Source organism: Amborella trichopoda, chromosome 3 (genome assembly GCF_054954075.1).
Source record: "Amborella trichopoda isolate Santa Cruz 75 chromosome 3, AtrichopodaSantaCruz75HAP2 v2.0, whole genome shotgun sequence".
Taxonomy (NCBI): Eukaryota; Viridiplantae; Streptophyta; class Magnoliopsida; order Amborellales; family Amborellaceae; genus Amborella; species Amborella trichopoda.
Genome location: NC_142338.1, coordinates 22,701,249 through 22,723,525, shown reverse-complemented (window position 1 = coordinate 22,723,525; position 22,277 = coordinate 22,701,249). Strand labels below are relative to the sequence as shown.

Here is a 22,277-nt window from a genome sequence, read left to right as displayed (position 1 = left end):
GCTGAGCCTTTTAATGTCATGCAACTAGGGCGTAGACTATGGTTTATGGTCATATAGTTTGGACCGTGTTTTAAAGTCATGCAGCTAGGACTAGGCAGTTTAAGATGGTGCAGCTAGACCTCTGTTACAATTTAAGGTCATATAGTTTGGACCATGGCTATGCAGTTTAAAGTCATGCAGCTAGGACTAGGCAATTTAAGGTCATGCAACTAGACCTCCGCTACAGTTTAAGTTCATATAGTTTGGACTATGGCTGTGAAGTTTAAAGTCATGTGGCTAGGACCTTTGTGTGGGTCACCATGTAGGTGAAGCTGCATGGGAGATAGGTCTGTGGATAGCGATCTAACTCCCTGGGGAAATAGTCAAGTCTATACACAAGCAGAGAGATTTAGATGAAGATGGTGGCCCTACGGAGGAGTGGTAAGAGGAAGCAGACTTCATTGGGGATTAGGAGGTTAAGTGCGACTCCTTGGGGATGATGAGTTATGGTGTGCAAGAAACTATTCTAAGAATGACAGGACAAAGTACGGATGCGACTAGGACCATGCAATTTAGGGTCGTGCATCTAGACCATCGCGGTGCAGTTTAAGGTCATGCAGCACGGACCAAGGCTGTGCAGTTTAGGGTCATGTAGCACGGACCCTGGCTATGTAGTTTAAGGTCATGCAGCACGGATCATTGTGTGAGGAGAATGTGACTACCTTGGGAATCGAGCCGTAATTAGAGACTTGACTCGTGAAGAGTGAGACTGGGGTGCAGGGAATGAACTTCCTGAGGAGGTCGGACGATGGTCCGGGTGGGAGTGCCATGGCATGCGCATAGCACTAAGTCTTGGATGGCATATGCGGCATTAGATCTTGAGTGAAGCACACGGCGTTAACCACTTGGTGAGGCGTGTGGTGTTAACTCCTGACAGGCGTGCGGCGATAGCCTTTGATGAAGCCACACGGTGATAGCCCTTGACCAAGCACACGGTTTTGGCTCCTTGGCCAAGGCGCGTGACGATAGCCCTTGACGATGCGCATGGCGATGGAGCCTTGAAGAAGCACATGGTGTTGGCTCATTGACGAAGTCGTGTGGCGATAGCCCTTTCAGGTCTCAGGCTTGATCTGCCCCAGCCTGGTCTTATTGTCGTCAGAAGTTGGGGACTTGGAGCATCATTTTGAATTTATGAAGGGCAGTTTGTGGCACTGTTGAGTATAAAAAGGGGGAAAACCCCATTTCACTATTTTATCGAAGGGTATAACAATTGAAGAGATTTTTCTTAGATAGAGAAGAGGGAGCTTCCATCAAGATTTTTCCCAGTCAAAATCTACAGTACTTAAGTCTTCAAGAGCTTTCTGGTGAGCTCGAGTGAGTTCAAGTGTTTTTCTCATAGTTTCACAGTTGCTAGCAGGTTGTAGAAGGGTGGTTAGGGGGCTCTGATGGTCCTCTGATTATCAGAAAAGAAGAAGGAGGAGCAGCAGTGGGCTCACCGGAGCCACAATGAGATTTCGATGAGTTGTGGGGAACTGCAAAAGTGCAAAAATAGGGAGAAGGTAAGCCCGCAGGGTCTCAGGGAAGCTATCTAAGGATTCTAGTGGTTTTTCGTCAACTCTAGTAATGAGTAGAAGGCGGGGAAGGGTTTTTCGAGGGTTTTTTCGAGATTCGCGGCCATTGATAAGGGGAAAGAATAAGGTCAGAGGGGATTCCCGGTGAACGGAAGGAGTTTCCAACGAAACCCGAAGGGCTGCAGGGAGACGAAGGGTCGTGAGAAGGCAGACCGTCAGGGATGAGCGATGGTTGGGGAAAACGAAGAGGCGTGGGACTTAATGCCTCCTGGTAATTGGGAGTACTGGGAACGGGGGTACCGTGAGGGCATGCGCGACATTAAGTTGCATGCAACATTTCCTTTGCGTGTCTCTAGGCTGCGCATGGCGATATCCACTCTTAGGAGCATGCCTCTCGCGGCAATAGTCTCGTGCGGAGCTGGCTTGCCTGTGATGATGGTAGCACACGACGTTGAGCTGCGCACGGTAGTGGTCACCTATGGTGTTAAGTCACATGCGGTGATGATCACGCGCGGCATTGACTTGTGCATGGCGATGATCAGGGACGGGAATGCCTTGTGGGGACTGTCGGGGACGAAGGGTCGTGGCCCGGTTACTGTGGTCTTTGGGAAGCCAAGTCCTTCAGCACAACAGTAAAGTCCATGTTGTTTTGGAGGAAGGGAATCCATCATGGGCCGCTCCTTGCCAGAGAAGTCTGCTTTGTATGTCAGATGGATTGAACCTAACTCCAAAATGGTTGGCTTCTTCTTTTGGCCTGTAACCATCCTCTTTGAGAACACCTAACAGATGAATTGAAGCTGACTTCCAAGTGGTTTTGTTTCTTCTTCATGATGAGGGCATTTCGTTTTTGCCTATAACCATCCTCTTATCCTCAAATGCAAGAGCTTTGCAATCTCCCTAATAATAGACTTTTGATTGTAGCTTGTAACCTTCTCTAATGCAATGAAAGAAATGAACTTCTTTTGAGCCAGCTTAAAGTTCTTCTTTTCCATTTCCTTCTTTTTACAGCATGTATCGTATTTTAGGGATATATCAGGGATAATTCTTCTTTAAGTATCCCCCATTGATAGGGGGCATCGTCTCTCCTCCATCCGAGTTTGCTAGTATATAGGCCCCATTTGGTGTGACCTTCTTGACTATGAATGGACCTTCCCACTTGGGTTTGAACTTTCCTTTGCGGTGCCCATGCATGACAATTGGTCTCTTAACTGCTAAGACTAGGTCTGCACGTGCGAATGAGCGAACCTTGACAGATTAGTCGAAAGCTCTCTTCATTCTCCCCTGATTGAGCTCGAGGTTTTGCTGAGCCTCTAGTCTCTTTTCATCAAGGGCGTCCAACTCCTGATAATGGAGCATGACCCTCTTATCTTCGGTTAGTCCCTGATGTATAGCAACATGGAGTGAAGGTATCTGAACTTTGACGGGTAAACCGCCTCACCTCCGTAAACCAGGGAATAAGGGGTAAGGTTTGTAGCATTGTGAGTGGTGGTGCAATAGGCCCATAGAGCCTCAGATAGCTTCTCATGCCAATTCTTCTTTGACTTCAAAATTGACTTCCGGAGCACCCCGCATAGGGTTTTGTTGAACGCCTCAACTAAACCGTTGGCTCGAGAGTAGTACATGGTCAAATATTTCCACTCGAAAGCAAACTGGTTAGTCAGGTGATCAAGATGATGGCTTCTAAATTGAGGGCCATTATCAGAGATTATTCGGTCCGGAACCCAAAACGGAATATAATGTGGTGGCGCATGAAGTTGGCCACAGTGGTCCCTGGAACCTGCTTGAGAGGGACTGCTTCAACCCACTTGGAAAAGTAGTCTGTCACTAGCATGAAGGCATGACCCAAGGTAGAGGGAGGGTTGATGGGTCCTACAATATCCATACCCCACTGGGAAAAGGGCCATGATGTCATTGTAGGATGGAGAGGCTCCGGGGGCTGATGAGTGAGGGTTGAGTGAATTTGGCATACCTGGCATCGTTTAGCATAGTTTTGGGCATCAACCACCATTGAAGGCCAATAATAGTCGAGTCTGGGTATGCACTCATAGAGCTTGGGACCGGACTGATGCAGCCCGTAGATACCTGAATGCACTTCTTCGAGTACTTTTCTTGCTTGTTGCGTATGAGAAGAATTCCGTCAAATCATCGACCAAAGAGAACATCCCCGTCGATGAGGGTATACTTGGTAGACATCCATCGTATACCATTGCGTTCCACCCGAGCTTCAGGCAGCCTTCCATGTTTTATGAAATTTATGATAGGCTCCCTCCAGTCTTCTACTTGTTCTACCTCTGCACACATCGGGTCAAAGAATTCGGGCTCCCACTTCTTAACTTTGGATTCTTTTCCTCGAGACATTTCTTGCTTTGCCTTAATGACATCCTTGGCATCAAAGAGTGCTCCAAACGAATAAGGTGGGCATTCGAGGAAGATATCTCTCTCTCCATCCGCATCAACTTCGTTTCTCAAGTCGACATGTCTCCATTCTGTTACCCAGACAGGCGTGGGTCCTGACGAAGATAGTTGAATGGTGGCCCCGAGCTTTGAGAGAGCATCGGCCTTCGAGTTTAGCTTCTAGGGATATGACTCAGAGAGAAATCATCGAACTGAGCCATAAAAGATTTGGTCGTGTCATGATAAGGCTTAAGAGTATCCTTCCTTACGTCATAAATCCCCTTAAGTTGCTAGATGACCAGCTCAGAGTCGCGGAAGATGTTTAGCTGCCACAGGTCTAGCTTCTGGGTGATCTTCAATATGATTATGAGGGCTTGATATTCAGCTTCATTATGAGAAAATACCTCTGTCAGTGAGAAGGATAGAGGAATCATTCCACCGTCTGTAGTTAGGAACACGACTCCGACACCCCCTCTATCAGGCAGAAATGCTCCGTCAAAATACAAATCCCACGGTCCAGCTAGTACCATATAGAAAAATTTTTCATCCGAGAGATCACTTGACAAGGGAGATTCCGAAGGGACTGGGTGAGCCACGAGAAAGTTTGCTAGGGCTTGACCTTTGATTGCCTTCTATGATACGTACATGATGTCTAACTCCATCAATAATAATGTCCATGTGGCCAGGCGTTCTGATAGGCACGGCCAAGTCCTAAGGAATTTGATCAGGAATGCCTTTGAGATTAGTTTGACCTCATGACCGAGCAAGAAGTGGCGGAGCTTTTGTACCGCAAAGATCAAGGCTAGGCATTGGAGGATAATTCTTTTCGGCTCCCTACATCCTACAACTGAGATAATAGAGCGTTGTTTCCTTCCCCCCATCATTGCTCTGCACTAGAAGTACCCCGAGTGACTCATCAAGGGCGGTCACGTATTGGATGAGAGGCCTTCCTAACACTAGCATAGAGAGCACTAGAGGATTCAACAAATACTGCTTGATATCATCGAGTGCAGCTTGGCACACCCATATGAAGGGGGTGTCCTTCTTCAGCAAGTGTGAAAAGGGCCTGAAATCGCCTTGAAAAGTTTGAGATGAACCTTCGAATATATGTCAGCTGTCCTTGGAGAGACCTTAGTTCATGTAGGATCGTAGGCGGTGGCATATCCTAAATTGCCTTGATTTTGACTAGCTCGATCTCCAACCCACGGTACCTCATGATGAACCTTAAGATTTTCCTGAGCGTACACCAAAGGTGCATTTCAAGAGGTTCATCTTGAATTGGTGACACCGCAGCCATTCAAATACCTTTTTAAGGTTTTTTAAGTGAGCGCCCATTGTTTCAGATTTGACCACCAAGTCAACCACATAGCACTCGACCTCCTTGTGGATCATAACCTTGAAGATGGTCATCATGGCACTCTGATACATGGCACAGGAATTGTTTAACCCGAAAGGAATCACAGTGTAGCAAAGACACCTTTTGGGGTCAAAAATGCAGTGGCCTCTTCATCCTCTTGTGCCATTCTGATCTGATTATAACCAAAATACCCATTCATAAAGGAAAAGATCTGGCAATGAGCCATGGAATCGACAAGCATCTTGGTGAAAGGTAGGGGGAAGTTGTCCTTGGGGCAAGTGGTGTTCAAGTTGTGAAAGTCAATACAGACCCTGATTTGGCCATTTTTCTTCTTGATTGGGACAACATTTTGTCAGCCATCTTGGGTATTTGACTTCGCGTATGAATCCAGCATGCCTGTGCTTATTCACCTCAGCATGGATCTGCATCTCGAGGTCGGGTCTAAAACTTCTTGATTTCTTCTTTATGGGTTTGATGGAGAGATCAATGCCGAGATGATGGAAAGAATTTGAGGTCTAAACCGGGCATTCCGTGATAATACCAAGCGAAGACGTCCCGAATTGCTCGGAGGAGGGAGATATAACTTTCTTTCTCTTCTAGGGACATTTTCACCGAGATGAAAGTTGACCTTAGGTCGGCCTCATCCCCTAAGTTTATCTCCTCAAGCTCGTCAAGTGTGGCCAGACCACCTTCCTCCCACTCTTTCGCAGCCTCTTGCAACTCTTTGTCTAGGGATTCGGGATGCTTCTCATCAACGAGTGTAGAGCCACACGATCCTAGCATGTGCCCTAGTTTGGATTGACAAATGGCCAAATTATTATGTTGAATGGATTCATAAACAAAAAATATTTGGTATTTTAGTAATGACAGAAACTTAAATGGGTATTTACATAATTTTTCCAAAAATAAATAGTCTCATAGTATACCATCCTTATTCTAAAATACCTTGCTTTTTTTATTTAATTTTATATTTTAAAATTTCTAATTAGAAAACCCCAAAAGACAACAAATGTGCTATTAATTAGTTAGGAAGTTCAAATGAAATGAAGTCTACAAAAAAATAAAGGGAAAATATATCCATACAGCATCTTTTCTGACCCAAGGTTTCAAAACATATTTGGCGACATATAAATCTCATGTATTATATCACCTAAACACTGGACCAACTTTATCCCATCATTTTAGCTCAAATAAAAATTCAAAAGACATCATTTTCTTATTCTTTTATAAACCCCTTCTCTCTCTCTCTCTCTCTCTCTCTCTCTCTCTCTCTCTCTCTCTCTCTCTCGCTCTCTCTCTCTTCCGGTGTTTCTCCCTATATTTTTTTCCTTTCTTTCAATAAAAAATATAACAGAGGTTTCTAGAGAAACACGGCAAGAGAGAGAAGTGGGTTTAGAAAGGAATATAACAAAGTATGTCTATTGAACTTTTGTTTGGGTTAGGATGGATAAAGTTGGTCTATGGGGTTAGAAGATATAATATATGGGATCTCTATGCGGCGAGATATATTTTGAAATGTTGGATCTGTTTAGAAATGAAAATGACGGTGAATTTGAACTAACTATCTAAGCATAGAGAGTAATTCCAAAAAAAAAAATTATATTAACAGTTTATACTTGAAAGTATAGATAGTTTTATCTACCACTCTATACTATGTCCTTTTTTTTTTTTTTTTTTTTTTTTGACTTTTGGGGTGGGGGCGAAATTTGAGACTAAAGTTTTATATCGTTTCCTCTTTTTTTTAGTTTTTGGGTTACTCAATTAAATGTTGAAAGCAGGGACTCCCTAGGGCTCTCATCAAGTCGAGTTGGAATATAGAACTTTAAATAAAGAAATTTAAAAGATTTATTTAAAGGAAAAAGTTTATATAAGATTGCGACTTTAAAATGTAGAATTAAAGTTGTACATAAAAAAATTCATCATAAAGGCTTGTTTGGGTGTTGGAAGAATCTCTAACTGATCATCTCGACATCGAGATGTATGAATATGAATAGAAAAAACGATTTTGAGTTTGCCAAATAGTATATCTTGCAACACATTATTGGGACCGTTCATTTTTAATATTTTCATGTGCTTATGGCTCTACTTGATTTTAACTATTTTTAGAGTTCAAAAGTTTATAATTAGAGATAAAAATAGATTCTAAGGTCATCTTAAGAACTTTTGATATTAAAATTACATTATGATAAAAATTTTAAGTGTGCCGTAATTGGATTGTGTAAGGTTGCAACCTTTTGCAAACGACACCCAAAAAAAGGTAGAACTAGACACGACTACACAACTAGAACCTAGTCACGTGAAGGTCAATTGGACCCTGACCTAACTTATCCCATCCTTTAATCAATGTTTATCTTTGAAGGAAATTTTTTCTAGGGCATTTGTAAAAGGGTATAGTTTGTATAGACCCAAGGCCCCAAACAATCCAAGTAAAGCACCTTCAAATAGTGTCAAGAAATGTGGTTTCAATACTGAAATTTTTTGTGATAGCCTTAAGATATATTTTTATCTTTAATTATAAAATTTGAAGCTTTAGAAATAGTGTAGATCGAGTAGATCTACGAAAACTTGAAAATCATGAAAATTGACGGTCCGAATATTAGTTACAAGATGCACTATTTCCAAAACTTGAAATCCATTTTTTTCTCATGTCCATGTATCATGATGTCGAGATGATCAATTTGAGGACATTTGGGCATCAAAACAACCTCTTCTAGTGAAATTTTTCATGTACGCTCCAATTTGATTGCTTAGAGCCTCGGCTCGATATAAACTTTTTCCTTTGAAGAACGGTCCTATCTTAACTATTAAATTTAGACCTGCTGATCCATACTGGGAATCAGCTTGGATCAATTTCATCACAGCAGTCTTGGTTTGGTAAGAATGCAGTCCTATCAAAATAAACAAACCCTAATTCATCAAAAATTGTAATTCAAACCTTGGAAAACCTTCCAATCGATCATCTCGGCCTGAACATCGTGGTTAGGAAAAAAATTGAGATATGAAATTCAAAAATAATAGATATTGTAACAAATCATCTAGACCATCTATTTTTCTTTAAAAATAACTGTTCACAGATCCGCAAGATCTATAGCATTTTTTTAGTTTCAAATTTTATTATGGGTATTAGAAATTGATTTTAGAGCCATCATAAAGACTTTTTAGGCCAGAAAAGCTTACCGGAATGAGGAATTGAGGTGAGGCTATATTTTGTTTTCATAAAGACTAGGCCTTATAGAAACTTCATTCAATATTATTCTAAGGTACTCAATTACTCGATTGTCTTTCTTTAAAGGGTGTCGCTTCTATAAGGTTGCAACTTTAAACAATCCAAGTAAGCGCACCTCTAAATTTTATCATAACATGTAATTTTGTTGTAAAACTTCTTAGGATTATCTCAAAATCTATTTTCATATCTAATTAAAATTTTAAAATCCAAAAATGGTTAAAATCAAGTATATCTACAAATATATGAAAAATCTTGAAAATATACAGCCTAGATAATATGTTGCAAGATGCACTGTTTCGAGGATTAAAAATCTTTTTTTCCTCATATTCATACATCTCATTGTCGAGATGAACAATTAGAGTGTTTTTCAACATTAAAAAAATCTTTTCCAATGTATTTTTGAGGTACATATGTAACCTACATCTTAAGGTTGTAACCTTATATAAACTTTTTCCTTCTTTAAATATGTTGATCATTTTGTAAAAAATTGAAGTAATTATTATTACTTTCGCCACGCAATAAATGCTATGGATGATGTTTATTTTTTGGAACTAATATCTAAAAGTTTAATTTTATTCACAAATAAATTCTTTTAGTTTAAAAAATTAAATTTTTATTTTGTGAAAATTATATATCTATTTTTCAATTGAAATATAATAAACTTAAGGGGTCATTTGGATACCTGGAAATATATTTGCCTGTGAAATATATTACAAGCATAACACATTATTGCGTAATACATTACATGCAAATAGATTTTATACTGTTTGGGTGGTATTTAGATGCAACCTGGGAAATATATTGGTCTTACTTGACAAGGTTTAATATGGAATTATCTATATTGCACTTTAAATTTTCTTTTACATTGCTGTTATTAGACATAGCGATTTAATATGGAAATGTCTACAAAGAGTTTTGTACGCACAATCATTCTTGTCCTTTAAATTTCAAAATGTGTGGTTGTACTATTGTCAATGAATAAATACAAAACTTTTTTAAAAAATTTACTCCATGACTCACCTCAAGCCATCCAATTTGACATCCAATATTTGAGAATGATTGTGACCTCCATTCACAAAAGATAAATGGTCTCTTTGTAGACATTTCTATTAAATATTGAAATTCATGTGTATAGATAGCATGACTATACCATGCGTGTCATGCCTCAAAGAATAATAACTTAATAGTGTGAACTTAATAGTGTGAATTGATATTGGCCATAAACATTGAGTGAACTATATTAATCACATCCTTTACATATCGTTAATTTATACTTAAAATAGTAAATGGTCATGTATTTTTTAAAAAAATTATTGTGAGATGGTAAAGTATTTTAAAAATTAAATTGAGATATTGGAAGAGGCCATTGTGTAACTAATTTGTCAGTACTTTATCTGTATCTAAATCCTAATCCCAAAAAATCCTAATGGTGAGTTCTACAGCTACTTGCCAGGGCACAAAAAAGATGTTAAACATATAAAATATCTGAAAAAAATAAAATGTTAGAAATTTTGTTTAGATGTTTTTGAGGTGTTTTAGGATTATTTGGGAAGTTTTCTTATATAAGGATCCCATCTTTTTATTTTTCGTGTTTGGATTTTTTGAATTATTCATGCTATAATTCAAATTTTTAAATAACCATTCTTTAATTATTTATTTTGCATTTTTTATAGTCTTTTAATGACTTCTAGTACTTTTTTAAATTCTTTTTTTTTTTTTTTTTTTAACTGATCTTAACAATTTTTTATATAGATTTATTAGGAGAGATTTTGGGAGAGTTTGTAGAACGAGAATGTTGGAGTAGCATGGAGATGATGAGAGAGGAGAGAGACAAAGGGTGAAGAGAGGGGTTAGGGTTTGGGGGGGGAGAGAGAGTGAGGGGGTGTGTGTTGATTAGGGAGATAAGAGTATGAGTGTCGCCGATAATTTAATTGGTTTCGATCGAAAACCTTAATTTGGGACTCTATTCGAGTTATAGATTAACCATTCCGAAATTTGAATTTCGCTCTATTCGGATCTGGGTCTAGATTCAAGAATTAGATTGGATAGGGATCTAAATAATATTTTGGATCGGATTTGCGTCAAGATGGATTTGTTCTAGATCCGACCTAGTTATTAAAATATTATATATATATATATATATATATATATATATATATATATATATATATATATATATATATATATATATATATATATATATATATGGAAAATGATCATGTGAACCATTGGACTCACAAGTAAAAATGAGCCCAATGGCCCATATTGAATCTGGGTTGATCTAACGATCACAGATACCCAATAGTGTTTGAATATTAATTAATTTTTTAGAAATCCAAATCACTTAAAATTTTAGACGTGTGTTCATCAAAAATAGGTAAATCTTTAAAAAATATCAAAAAAATATTTTACATGAAAACAATTGACTCAAAATCATTTTTTTTTCGTACTCATAAATCGCGTCATAGAGATGATCAATTAGAGTGTTTTTCAACATTAAAAAATATCTTCCGATGGATTTTTTAGGTACATCTGTAATTCTACATTTCAAGGTTGCAACCGTATATAAACTATTTCCTACTTTAAATAAGTTGCTCATCATGTAAAAAATTGAAGTAATTATTATTGCTTTTTCCACATAATAAATGATATACTATTTTGGTTTTAAAAATTTGTATAACATGTTCTTATGGGCAATATTTAGTTTTTAGATCTAATATCTAAAATTTTATTTTTAATCACAAAATAAATTTTTTTAGTTTAAAAAATTAAATTGTTATTTTGTGAAAATTATATATCTATTTTCAACCAAAATAGAATATATCTAAAATATAATTATGTTTGACAAACATAAATGACAAACATAAAAGTTTATCATTTAGAAAATTATCATTTCCATGTCCGAAGACTTCAAACAGGAGATAAGCATATAATCATCCCATAGGATTAGAGCCCGTAACCGAATATCAGTATCACGTGTAAGAGATAATAAAAGATATCGTACCGTACATCAGGATAATCTCTATAAATTGTGAATATTATACAGAGAGAATATTAAAATTCAAAATTCAACACACATTTTCAGTTATGATTTACTACATAAAGGATCTACGGACATTTAAATATAAATACAAGGGTATTACATCTTACCCAATTCAGTATCTTCTTGTGATGATTCCTCTCTCTCTCTAAAACCACGTTTTAGGATTTTCCCTTCTCTGGATTTTGTTGCCATTATTAACACACAGTGCCTTTCTCTCTCGAATTCTCCATAGCCATTACCGCATAGCCTTCCTCTTGGACTTTGTTTTAGGCCCCTAAATTTTTGGGATGTAACTTCTTAGCGAACCACTAACCTCACATAAGTTCAAATTGCCCTCTGTTTTTGCCTAAACATAAACTTTTCCAATATTGAATATAGACCCTCCAATTTTATTAAAAGGCCACATCTAATTTTGAGGAACTCCTTTTTGTTTTTTTTCATGATTGTTTGGTGATTTTAGACGGGTCCCAGAATTTCAGTTCCAAAACACCCTCTCAAGTTACTCTCATGCCTGAGGAAGTAAAATATACAGTATGATCCAGCGGGAGCATGAGAACATTGATTTCCATTCCCTCCAAAGACACCGGACCATGCAAGATTCTAACTGATTAGTATTCAAAGAAAGTGATTATCTTCCAACGATCTCTCCAGAATTTATCTCTCGTCAATGATTCGCGGTCCTCATAGAACTACTGAACTTTATATATAAATACATGAGCATCGAACCTAACCCAATTCATTTGATTATTCCTTTCTCTCCCTCTAAAACCAAGATTTGAATTCCCAACTTTCTTACTAGCATAACCTTTCTCTCTATCCATTACTTGAAGGTATGTTCACTCATATTGATTTCTTTATATTATTGTATTTTTTTCCTTTTTTTGTTTCTGAGTTTCTGTATTAACTAGACATTCTGATTCTTTAGTTATCTTCTGTTTGTTAATGGGTGAAAGTGATTCTTCTTGTTGTAAGCATAATTCCTTTTTGCGATGACTTTCAGGGATATTTCATCCATGGTGATCTAAGAAGTGGGTTTTGATTCATTTCTCGAATTGGTTCTGCGATTGTAACGACTGACTGCACATTTGATCCATTATTAGCCGGCCATCTAATAGTGAGGGAGATGTTAGAGAGAAAGTGCATTTTAATTTGTTGATGTGATTTAGTCTAGAGAGAGAAAGAAGGATTTGGTTTGATCGTAAGAAGAGAGAAGACAATGATGAGGTGGGTTTAGATTTGTGAATGTTATATGGCCGTAGAGAGAGAAATCCTGAAGAGAGATTGAATCTGGTCGTGCGGTTCAAAATCAAATATTTGAGAGAAATATTAAAGAGAAAGAGAGAAAGTAGTAAAGAGTGAAGGTTGATGTGGGTTCTCATTTATAAATGTTATTTTATCAGTAGAGAGAGAGAAATTTGTCCGATTAATTTTTTTCTTGAACTCATATGCTTTTATTTTCTTTCATGACATTGTATTTCTTTTATAATGTCTTTAGCAACTAGTGGTTGCTTTCTTGACTGAATAACTTTTCTCTCTTTTTCTTTTTTTTTTTTGTTGTTACCCTAAGTTTTTTCATCAAGTAATCATGCTGATTCTTTAGTTATCTTCTATTTGTTATTGAAAAGAAAGTGATCGTTCTTGAAATAATATAAATATTTTTTTTCATTGTTTCTTTCATTTTACAAGAATATCTCCTAGATAAAAGGGATTTTTTAGTAGAATATTTCTCCCGAATTTAAATGTTGAGATTTGTTTAAAACCGTACAATATCTTATACTAAGAGAAAGAAACTGGCCCTATTTTTTTTTTTTTTTCATTTTCTGTGTATTTAGGTGGATTTTTAGTCCGAATCACAATTCCTTAATTTTGGATATTATATTGTATTATCTTAAGTTGGATAATAAAATTATCACTTTGAATTTCTTAATTTTGGATATTATATTGTATTATCTTAAGTTGCATAATATAATTATTTTGAGTTTGAATATTATTACATCAATATACATTCGAACTTGAGTCCTAATATAAACCAAGCAATCAAATTTATTTCATATTCAATTGTATCTCAGAGTAAGGATCAACAACTTTTCGACCTTGTCAAAGTAAAGAGGAGCCGCAAGAACAACATCTCGGCCCTGCAACATGTTCAAAGTAAGGAGGAGCAGCAAGTACAACTTCTTCGTCTTGTAACTTGTAAGTTTTTATTGATCACTCTTTTATATATTTCTTTTGTATTACCATTTTGTCTTTCTCCTCTCTCTGTCTCTCTTAATCTTTTTTTAATCTCTCTATCCTCTGAGCAACTCGGGCTTGGGTCCGAGGCCGAGTAGGGGTGAATTCCACAACAACTTGTTGGGATACCAAAAAAAATATGGTTAAAATATAAAATAGTTCTTAAAAAATAAAAATAGCACTTTATTTTTGGACGATTTTGAGGGATTTTAGTATGGTTTGGGAAATTTTCTTATGACATGTTCCAATCTTTTATTTTTTCATTTTCTTGAGTTTTCTTAAATATTCAAAGTATAAATCAAATTTTAAAAAATTAAAAGGAAGTAATAGAAATAATTAAAAGAATAGAGAAGAAGAGAAAATACTTAAAAGATGGAATATTTAAAAAGTAAACTATCTTTTATCAAATTTTAACTTTTTGTTTATTTTTCAACGATTTTTATGGTGGACGTGACTCGAAGGACTCAATCGAGTTATCTCCTCAACTGCCTGCCCTCCGCTGAGGCAAGCTTGAAGAGATTGGATGAGTACTATGAGATCCCAAAAGTTTTGGGCCTTATTTACTTATATATTTATCTTCTTTTTTTTTTTGAGCCAGCTGAAATTGGTTAGAATAACAAAAGCATTAATAAAAATGATACCATCATCTAGTGATGAGAGATTTTTCTTTTCCATTTTTCCCTTCAAGGTGCTCAAGACTTTCTTAGAGATAAATTTGGACACAGATGGATGTGTAAATTTGCAATAATTAGTTAAGTAGAAAGATTTGTAATTTGTAGATTAAGGGAAGTCATACTACAAGGGACACCAATCATTAGGGACAGCTACGCTAATATGAATCATATTGTTACTATTGAAATCTTAACATATATATTTTGTCTTTTTGCAATTTTATTATTATTATAATTATTTTGTTGTTACCTAACTGATAATTCTCTTTTGCTATTGCAACAAGCTCTCTCCCTCTAAAATCTTACTTTTTCATAAATGGCGGACTATCCAAAGTATTGCCCTTCTTGGAAGCGTTCTAAGAATCTCCCTCCCGTATCCTACCCTTCGTCACAGTGGCATTCCGATAGAAATCTGGTGGACTGTCCAATGTATTGCCCTCCTTGGTAGAAGAATCTCCCTCCCACTTCCTACCCTTCGTCACAATTGCATTCCACTGGAAATCGATCAAATGCACGTACTTGGAGAAATCCTGACATTGACTACCCCTCTGGCCCTATCAAGCCTAGAAATGTGGTTAAGAGCCCCCGTAATATAGCAAAAGTTAGAGTTTCGAATTTGATTGTTCACGTTTTGGCTCTTATTGCAGTTGTAGAAACAAACTTATCCAAAGAGGATCCAAAGCCTACTATTGTTGAGAGGTATGCCGGACCTGGTTTCTGGTGTTCTCCTCCTCCAAGTGATGTCCCAATGCTTGGGCCTAGACTTTTGCAGTCTCCACCTCCTCGGCATTGACCTTTGAGTAACTAAATAACAAGATAACTTTCTACATGACTTTCCACACTCTTCGGCGTACATTCTCTCTTTTGCTCCTTGATAAACATTTGTATTTCTTGTGCCATAGACATGAGTCAAGGTGAAATCTTAGAAGCCCATCACTGACTCCAGATATTACATTTCAGCTGTGATCATAGATAAAGCTGTGATCACCTCCTCGGCATTGACCTTTGAGTAACTCAATAACAAGATAACTTTCTACATGACTTTCCACACGCTTCCGCTTACATTCTCTCTTTTGCTCTTTGAAAAACATTTGTATTTCTTGTGCCATAGACATGAGTCAAGGTGAAATCTTAGAAGCCCATCACTGACTATAGATATTACATTTCAGCTTTGATCATAGATGAAAGTTTTATTTGATGTTTCTCTTCATGTTTTTCTTTTGAAACTAGGCACTCCAAGAATTTGTTTTGCACAACCCTCTTTAAATCGATATAATTTACAAGTTCTATAGCAATTTTATTTCAACTGTTCGTAAATAATTCATCCAAGAAATTTCAACAAATTCTAGCAACAGACAATCATTTCCAAAAGAGAAAAACGGTGACAGAGAGAGAGAGAGAGAGAGAGAGAGAGAGAGAGAGAGAGAGAGAGAGAGCAGTTTAATTATGGGATTGTCCATAAGGAGACTATTTATCTTTTGTACAAGGAGGTCACAATCATTCGTGTTCCTTGAATTTAAAAATGGGTGATTGTAAGAGTGTTATTGAATTAGGGGTGGCGAACGGTTCACGTCAAGTCTAGGTCCGAACTCAAAATATTTTATGGGACTCAGACTCAAACTTAGACTCGAATGGACCCGACACCAAAAAAAAATAAAAAATAAAAAAATCAAATATTATGTTAAATACATGCATGTATTTTTCAAGGGATCGTATACAAAGTGACCATTTACATTTGATACAAGGAAGTTACAATTACTTACAACCATCAGATGTGAAATCTGATAGCTTGGGTTTGTTACAAAGTTCGAGAAAAATTCTTTTAAAGTTTGATTTTGGTCAATGGAAGAAATACAACCATCTAATTTCACATCTGATGGTCAAGATTAATTGTGACCACCTTGTACTAAAAATAAATGATCTCATTATATACCTTTTCATTATTGTACTAAAGATAAATGGTCTCATTATAAACTTTTTCATTATTTAAATATTATAACTTAAAATATATATGCTTATATTTATGTAAATATTACTTAAATTTTATTAAATATTATTAAACTATTTTATATTTGATATTATTTAAATAATAACACTATTTGGGTTGGGTCTAGGCCCGGTCCATATGGACCTGGACCCAACCTTTCGGGTCCCATATTTTGACCCATACCCGGACCTACTTAAGATCCCGGTCCATTGCCACCCCTATATTGAATCGACAAAAAGTTCCAAAAAAATATATATATTTTGGGACTTTGTGACTCACTCCAAGCCATCCAATTTGACATCTAATGAGTGGAGATGATTGTGACCTCCATGTCTATTTTACAAAGATGTAGAAAATCCCCTTAATAATTTATCATACATAAAGGAAGTTGTCATAAAATTTTGATGGTCAAAAGATATAACGTTGGTTAGATCTTTAGAGAACAATTGTTTCATGTGGGCTGGACCGCATTTGTATAATATGCGATCCAAAGGTATATAGGTGGTTCATCTAAAAATAATTGAAACTAACAGTCTAAATCAATGGTTTAAAAACCGGATCGGTGACCCGGATCGGGCTTTTCAAAAACCGATCCGGATCGGCGAATCGGCGGTCCGGATCAGAATCGGGTGAATCGGTCAGAATAAAGCTTCAAAAAAATCCGAAAAAATTATTAAAATTCATTATAAATATTGTTTTTTAGGAATTCAATAAAAAATGAGGGTACTCCATTAAGAATTTTCATGTTTTTGGATGAATATGCGAATATTGATATGTTCTTTCCCTGCATGAACCGTCATTCAACATTTAATTTACATCACACAAAAGGATAAACATAGAATTATCATGGAATAAGTATATCAACATACATGGACTACAATAAAGCATAAAATTAATAACATACGATCTAAAAATAAAATGATAGACGACGTTGTTGTTCTTCTTGGTCACGCTGGTGCCATTGATTGAATTCGTTTGACAATTCATTGATTCGATCTAAAAACGAATCATCGATATTAGCGGGCGTCTGACTATTCCCAAATCCCTGAGTGTTAGTGTTTTGTTGTGTTCCCAGTCCAAAATCCCCGAAGCTTGTCCATCCTTCATGCTCACCTGCACTGTCGTGCTCATCCCTACACTGTTGCTGTTGGGACTCGATATGTGAATAATATGGCTGGGATAGGGTGGCCTTAGAATCATCATCTCTCTCATTTTCTCTTAGACCCCCTTCCCACTCTCCCTCATTAGGTGCAATATCATCGACATATTGTGGATACATTGGCTGGCTGCTTCCTCTTTCATGCCGCTCATCAGTTTCTTCAATATCTTCATCACCGATAGCCTCAAGGAACGCTCTCTTGTGCAACACTGGCTCCTCCTCTTCGACTACCCATCGGTCTGCTGTGTCTGTGACAAATATTGTGTCTAAGTCTATCGGCCCATAGTCTTCAAGCTTCCTTCTTATTTGTCGCTCTCTGAGGTTTAAATTATAATGAACGTAGACTAGTTTATGAAGCTTCTCAGAAGCGAGTCGATTCCTTCTAGTAGTGTGCAACCATTGGAACGTACTCCAGTTGCGCTCACAGCCAGTAGCAGAACATGTTTGGGAGAGCACCTTGATTGCTATCCTCTTTAGGTGAGGTGCATCAGTACCATATATCTCCCACCATTCAGCTGGATTAAAATGTAAAAAGCATTGTAAGGGCAAGAACAATTCATAAGATTAAATATATGAATAAACAAAATATTAGCGAGGGGATAACCTGGATCCATCATAGTTCGAGAATTTCTGGCAAGTCTAGTTCCGAAGGATCCTATAGCATCCCTATACATAGCAAGCTAAAACAAATATATTACGTTTTAGTGCATTATTCCTCACAAATATAACAACTCAATGAAGTTCTTACCCAAACATTAAATAATACCTCTTGTATTGCTGCTACTTGGTTTCGATGGCTTCTCTCCAACCTTGCAATAATGTATCTGACCCCTTCCATAATCTTGTGGGGTTGTTCAGGTGTCAAATAGAAAAATTTTGGGTTGAAGTAGTAACCTAAAAAATATATAGGTAGAAAAATGTCATTTACAATTTCATAAAAAAATGATTTAAACTGAAACATTGTAACGATATAAATATATATTTACCAGCATAATGAATTGGACGTCCGAATTTGGTGTTCCACCTCTTTTCTATAATCTCGATCACTTTGCTAGCAAAATTACACTTCTCCCCAATAGCTGATTTCGCCCTCTCAATACCTTCATAAAGGATACCCATGGTAGCTTTCTTATCAGCATCCACCATTCTTAACACCGTGACCAATGGGGCAGTGGCCTCTATAACACTGGAACATCGAGACCAGAACAGCCTATTTGAGATTATGTTATCCACTTTTACACCGGTACTGGACTTCGAGAGGCGGTCATTTAACCACTCTTCACAAGTAAACAATCTCTTTAATGCACCTTCAGATTGTCGAATGAAGTCCACAGCTAAGTAATCGGTCGCAAAGCGGGTTATGGCAGGCCTGATTATCTCTTTTTTCTTAGAGTGTTCTCTAAACAGAAATAATATTTTCGAGTGGTTGTATATAAATCTCGACACCAACCTTGCTTCATCTAGAGTCTCCTTCACAATTTTGATCTCACCGATTTCCTCTAACATAAGATCGATGCTGTGCGCAGCACACGGGATCCATACTAGATGCTCCCTCTTATCCATCAACTTGCTGCCCGCAGAAACACATGCACGCGCATTGTCCGTAATAAACTGGACTACATGCTTATCCCCCACCTCCTCCACTATCTGATCATATAGTCGTACGTAGAAGTTTGCATCCTTCTTCGTCCCTGATACGTCTTTGCTAGACAAAAAAGCTGTACCTTTTGGGGAATAGGCCAAGAAGTTTAAAAACTCCTTTTTGCTAACTTTATTCAACCAACCATCACTCATGAGAGTAATTCCTGTCCTTGGCCAACTCTGTTTATATTCTTCAATCCACTTTTTAACTTCCTCTACCTCTTCGTCTAATATTGGCCCACTGAGCTCAAATGCCGTCGGGGGTTTTACCCCGGGCCCGGCTCTCTGGATTGCACTAACCATAGGTGGAAAATATGGGCTATTGGCTGCATCAAAGGGAATCCCTTTATCGTAGAACCATTTACCAACATATCTCCCTAACATGTTTCTTGTACCTTTAACCATGCCTTTTAAGGTCATCTGTTGTGACTTAGGCTTTGAGAGAAATGGGTCTTTACGACCATGACCTGCAATACTGGCACTCCTAGGTAACTTAGAAACAATTTCTTCAACAACTGATTCTTCTTGATACATATTTCCACCAACCTCTCCATACATATTTGAGCTGGGCCCGCCATACATGCTCGAGCTGGACCCGCCATGCATATCTGAACTAGGCCCACCATGCATATCGGAGCTAGGCCCACCATGCATGTCTGAGCTAGACCCACCAGGCATTCTAAACCCACATTCCCTCTGATATTGTTCATATAAACTCAATCTTGTGGCCATGTCCAGCTCATTATTATATTGCTCTTTTAGGTCATAATTATATTGCTCTTCTGTATCATTCCTGCTTGATGGTGTATATAAACTAGCTATCTCCTCATTCATCCTATGTTTGGCAATTTTTTTACCTTTGCTAGCATTAAGAATTGCCACCATCTGTTTTTTTACATTACTAGGGACACTAGTGCATGCAGAAACTTCTCCCTTAACCCCTGCCAAGTGTTGCTTGAACCTATGTACCCCACTACTTATCACTCTTTGACAGTAATTACAAATAATTTTGTCTTTCTTGTTGGGATCAAGTCTGACCCCATGTTGCCATGCAGGGTCTTCTGTAGATCTTGACATGATTCAACTGTTTTAAGATGTAAAAAGTTTAAATTAACCTGACAGTTCAAAAAGAAAAATAATCACAATATGTAGTGATAATATGTTGCGGTAGTTCATGTAGTCATATTCGTTGTTATTTGTTATTGCAAAATACCTTTTTTGACAATAATATTTCGTACATATCAATTACAAACATTTAGAATAATACAAAATGCAAGCTCCAAACATGGCTACAACTCAATTATCAAGAACATACATTTTTTGCATTAAAAAATTAATAATAAAAACAATTCTTCAAAGAGCCGGCTAACATCAGTCATTCCAACTTAAAAATCCATGAACAACAGATAAAAAAAATACAGTTTTGTATTGAAAATATAATAACATGCATTTTTTTGCATAAATAATCCATCAACATACAATTTTTTCAACAAAAACTTTAACAATAAAAATTTAAAATATGGTTTAATACCTCATGATAATTAAAACCTTGTCACGATTTTCACATCTTTTCGGAAAATCATCAATTTTCAAAAAATTCGATCATGAAAAAAAAAAAAAAAAAATTACAGCAAACTCAAACAATAAAAATTAAAAATTAGGTTTAAATGTTTAATACATCATGATAATAAAAACTTTATCACGATTTTCACATCTTTTCGAAAAATCATCATTTTTCAAAAAATTCGATCATGGATAAAAAGAAATAAAAAAAAAAAAGTACAGCAAATTTTCAAAAAATTCGATCATGGATTAAAAAAAAAAATTAACAAATTTTCAAAAAGTTCGATAATGGATTAAAAAAAAAAATTCATAAATTTTCTAAAAATTCGATCATGGATTACAAAAAATTCGATCATGGATTACATAAAATTCGATCATGGATTACATAAAATTCGATCATGGATTACATAAAATTTGATCATGGATTACAAAAAAAAAAAAAAACATAAAAAAACAAAAAATTCGATCGTGGATTACAAGAACAAAAAAAAACAATTCCATCATGGATTACAAAAAATTCAATCATGGGTTACAAAAAAAAAAAAAACACAAAAAATTCGATCATGGATTACAAGTAAAAAAAACAAACATTTTGATCATGGATTACAAAAAAGTTGATCATGGATTACAGAAAATTCTATCATGGATTACAAAAAATTCGATCATGGATTACATAAAATTCGATCATGGATTACAAAAAAGTCGATCATGGATTACAGAAAATTCTATCATGGATTACAAAAAATTCGTTCATGGATTACATAAAATTCGATCATGCATTACAAAAAAAAAAAACAAAAAAAAACAAAAAATTCTATCGTGGATTACTAAAAAAGAAAAAAACAATTACATCATGGATAACAAAAAATTCAATCATAGATTACAAAAAACTCTATCATGGGTTACATAAAAAACAAAAAACAAAAAATTCGATCATGGATTACAAAAGAAAACAAACATTTCGATCATGGATTACAAAACATTCGATCATGGATTACAAAAAATTCTATCATGGGTTACAAAAATAAAAAATAAAAAATAAAATTCGATCATGGATTACAAGAAAAAAAAGCAAATATTTTGATCATAGATTACAAAAAATTCGATCATAGATAACAAAAAATTCTATCATGGGCTACAAAAAAAAAAAAAAAAAAAAAAAATTTGTTCTTCACAGAGTCGTTTTACATAAGCGATTTTAACTCAAAAATTCACCTCCAAGTGAATAAATTACATCCAATTGACTATATTTTCTGATAAACAACAATATAAGGAATCAAAAACCTAAATTTTTAACACATTATTTCTAATATATCATGAAAACAAAATCAAAAGGCGGAAAAAAAAAAAAAAAACAGCGGAATTTTTTTCCGCAGACATCTCACTGTTCATATCAAATTTCTTGCTGTAATTGACCAGATTACGTAAAATTGAAAATTTTAAATCATACTAGA

The 22,277-nt window shown here is 36.1% G+C and overlaps 1 protein-coding gene across 1 annotated transcript in view; it reads right to left on the bottom strand.

Annotated features, from left to right (window-relative positions):
* LOC148782810 (uncharacterized) overlaps positions 1–22,277 on the bottom strand; it is an 82,204-nt gene that overhangs the window by 5,750 nt on the left and 54,177 nt on the right. Inside the window, exons 2-4 of the mRNA XM_088860356.1 lie at positions 18,386–18,513; positions 18,224–18,299; positions 17,598–18,134 (exon numbers count right to left, since the gene is read on the bottom strand). Coding sequence (XP_088716482.1) covers positions 17,598–18,134; positions 18,224–18,299; positions 18,386–18,513 — 741 coding nt within the window. The remainder of the gene's footprint in view (positions 1–17,597; positions 18,135–18,223; positions 18,300–18,385; positions 18,514–22,277) is intronic.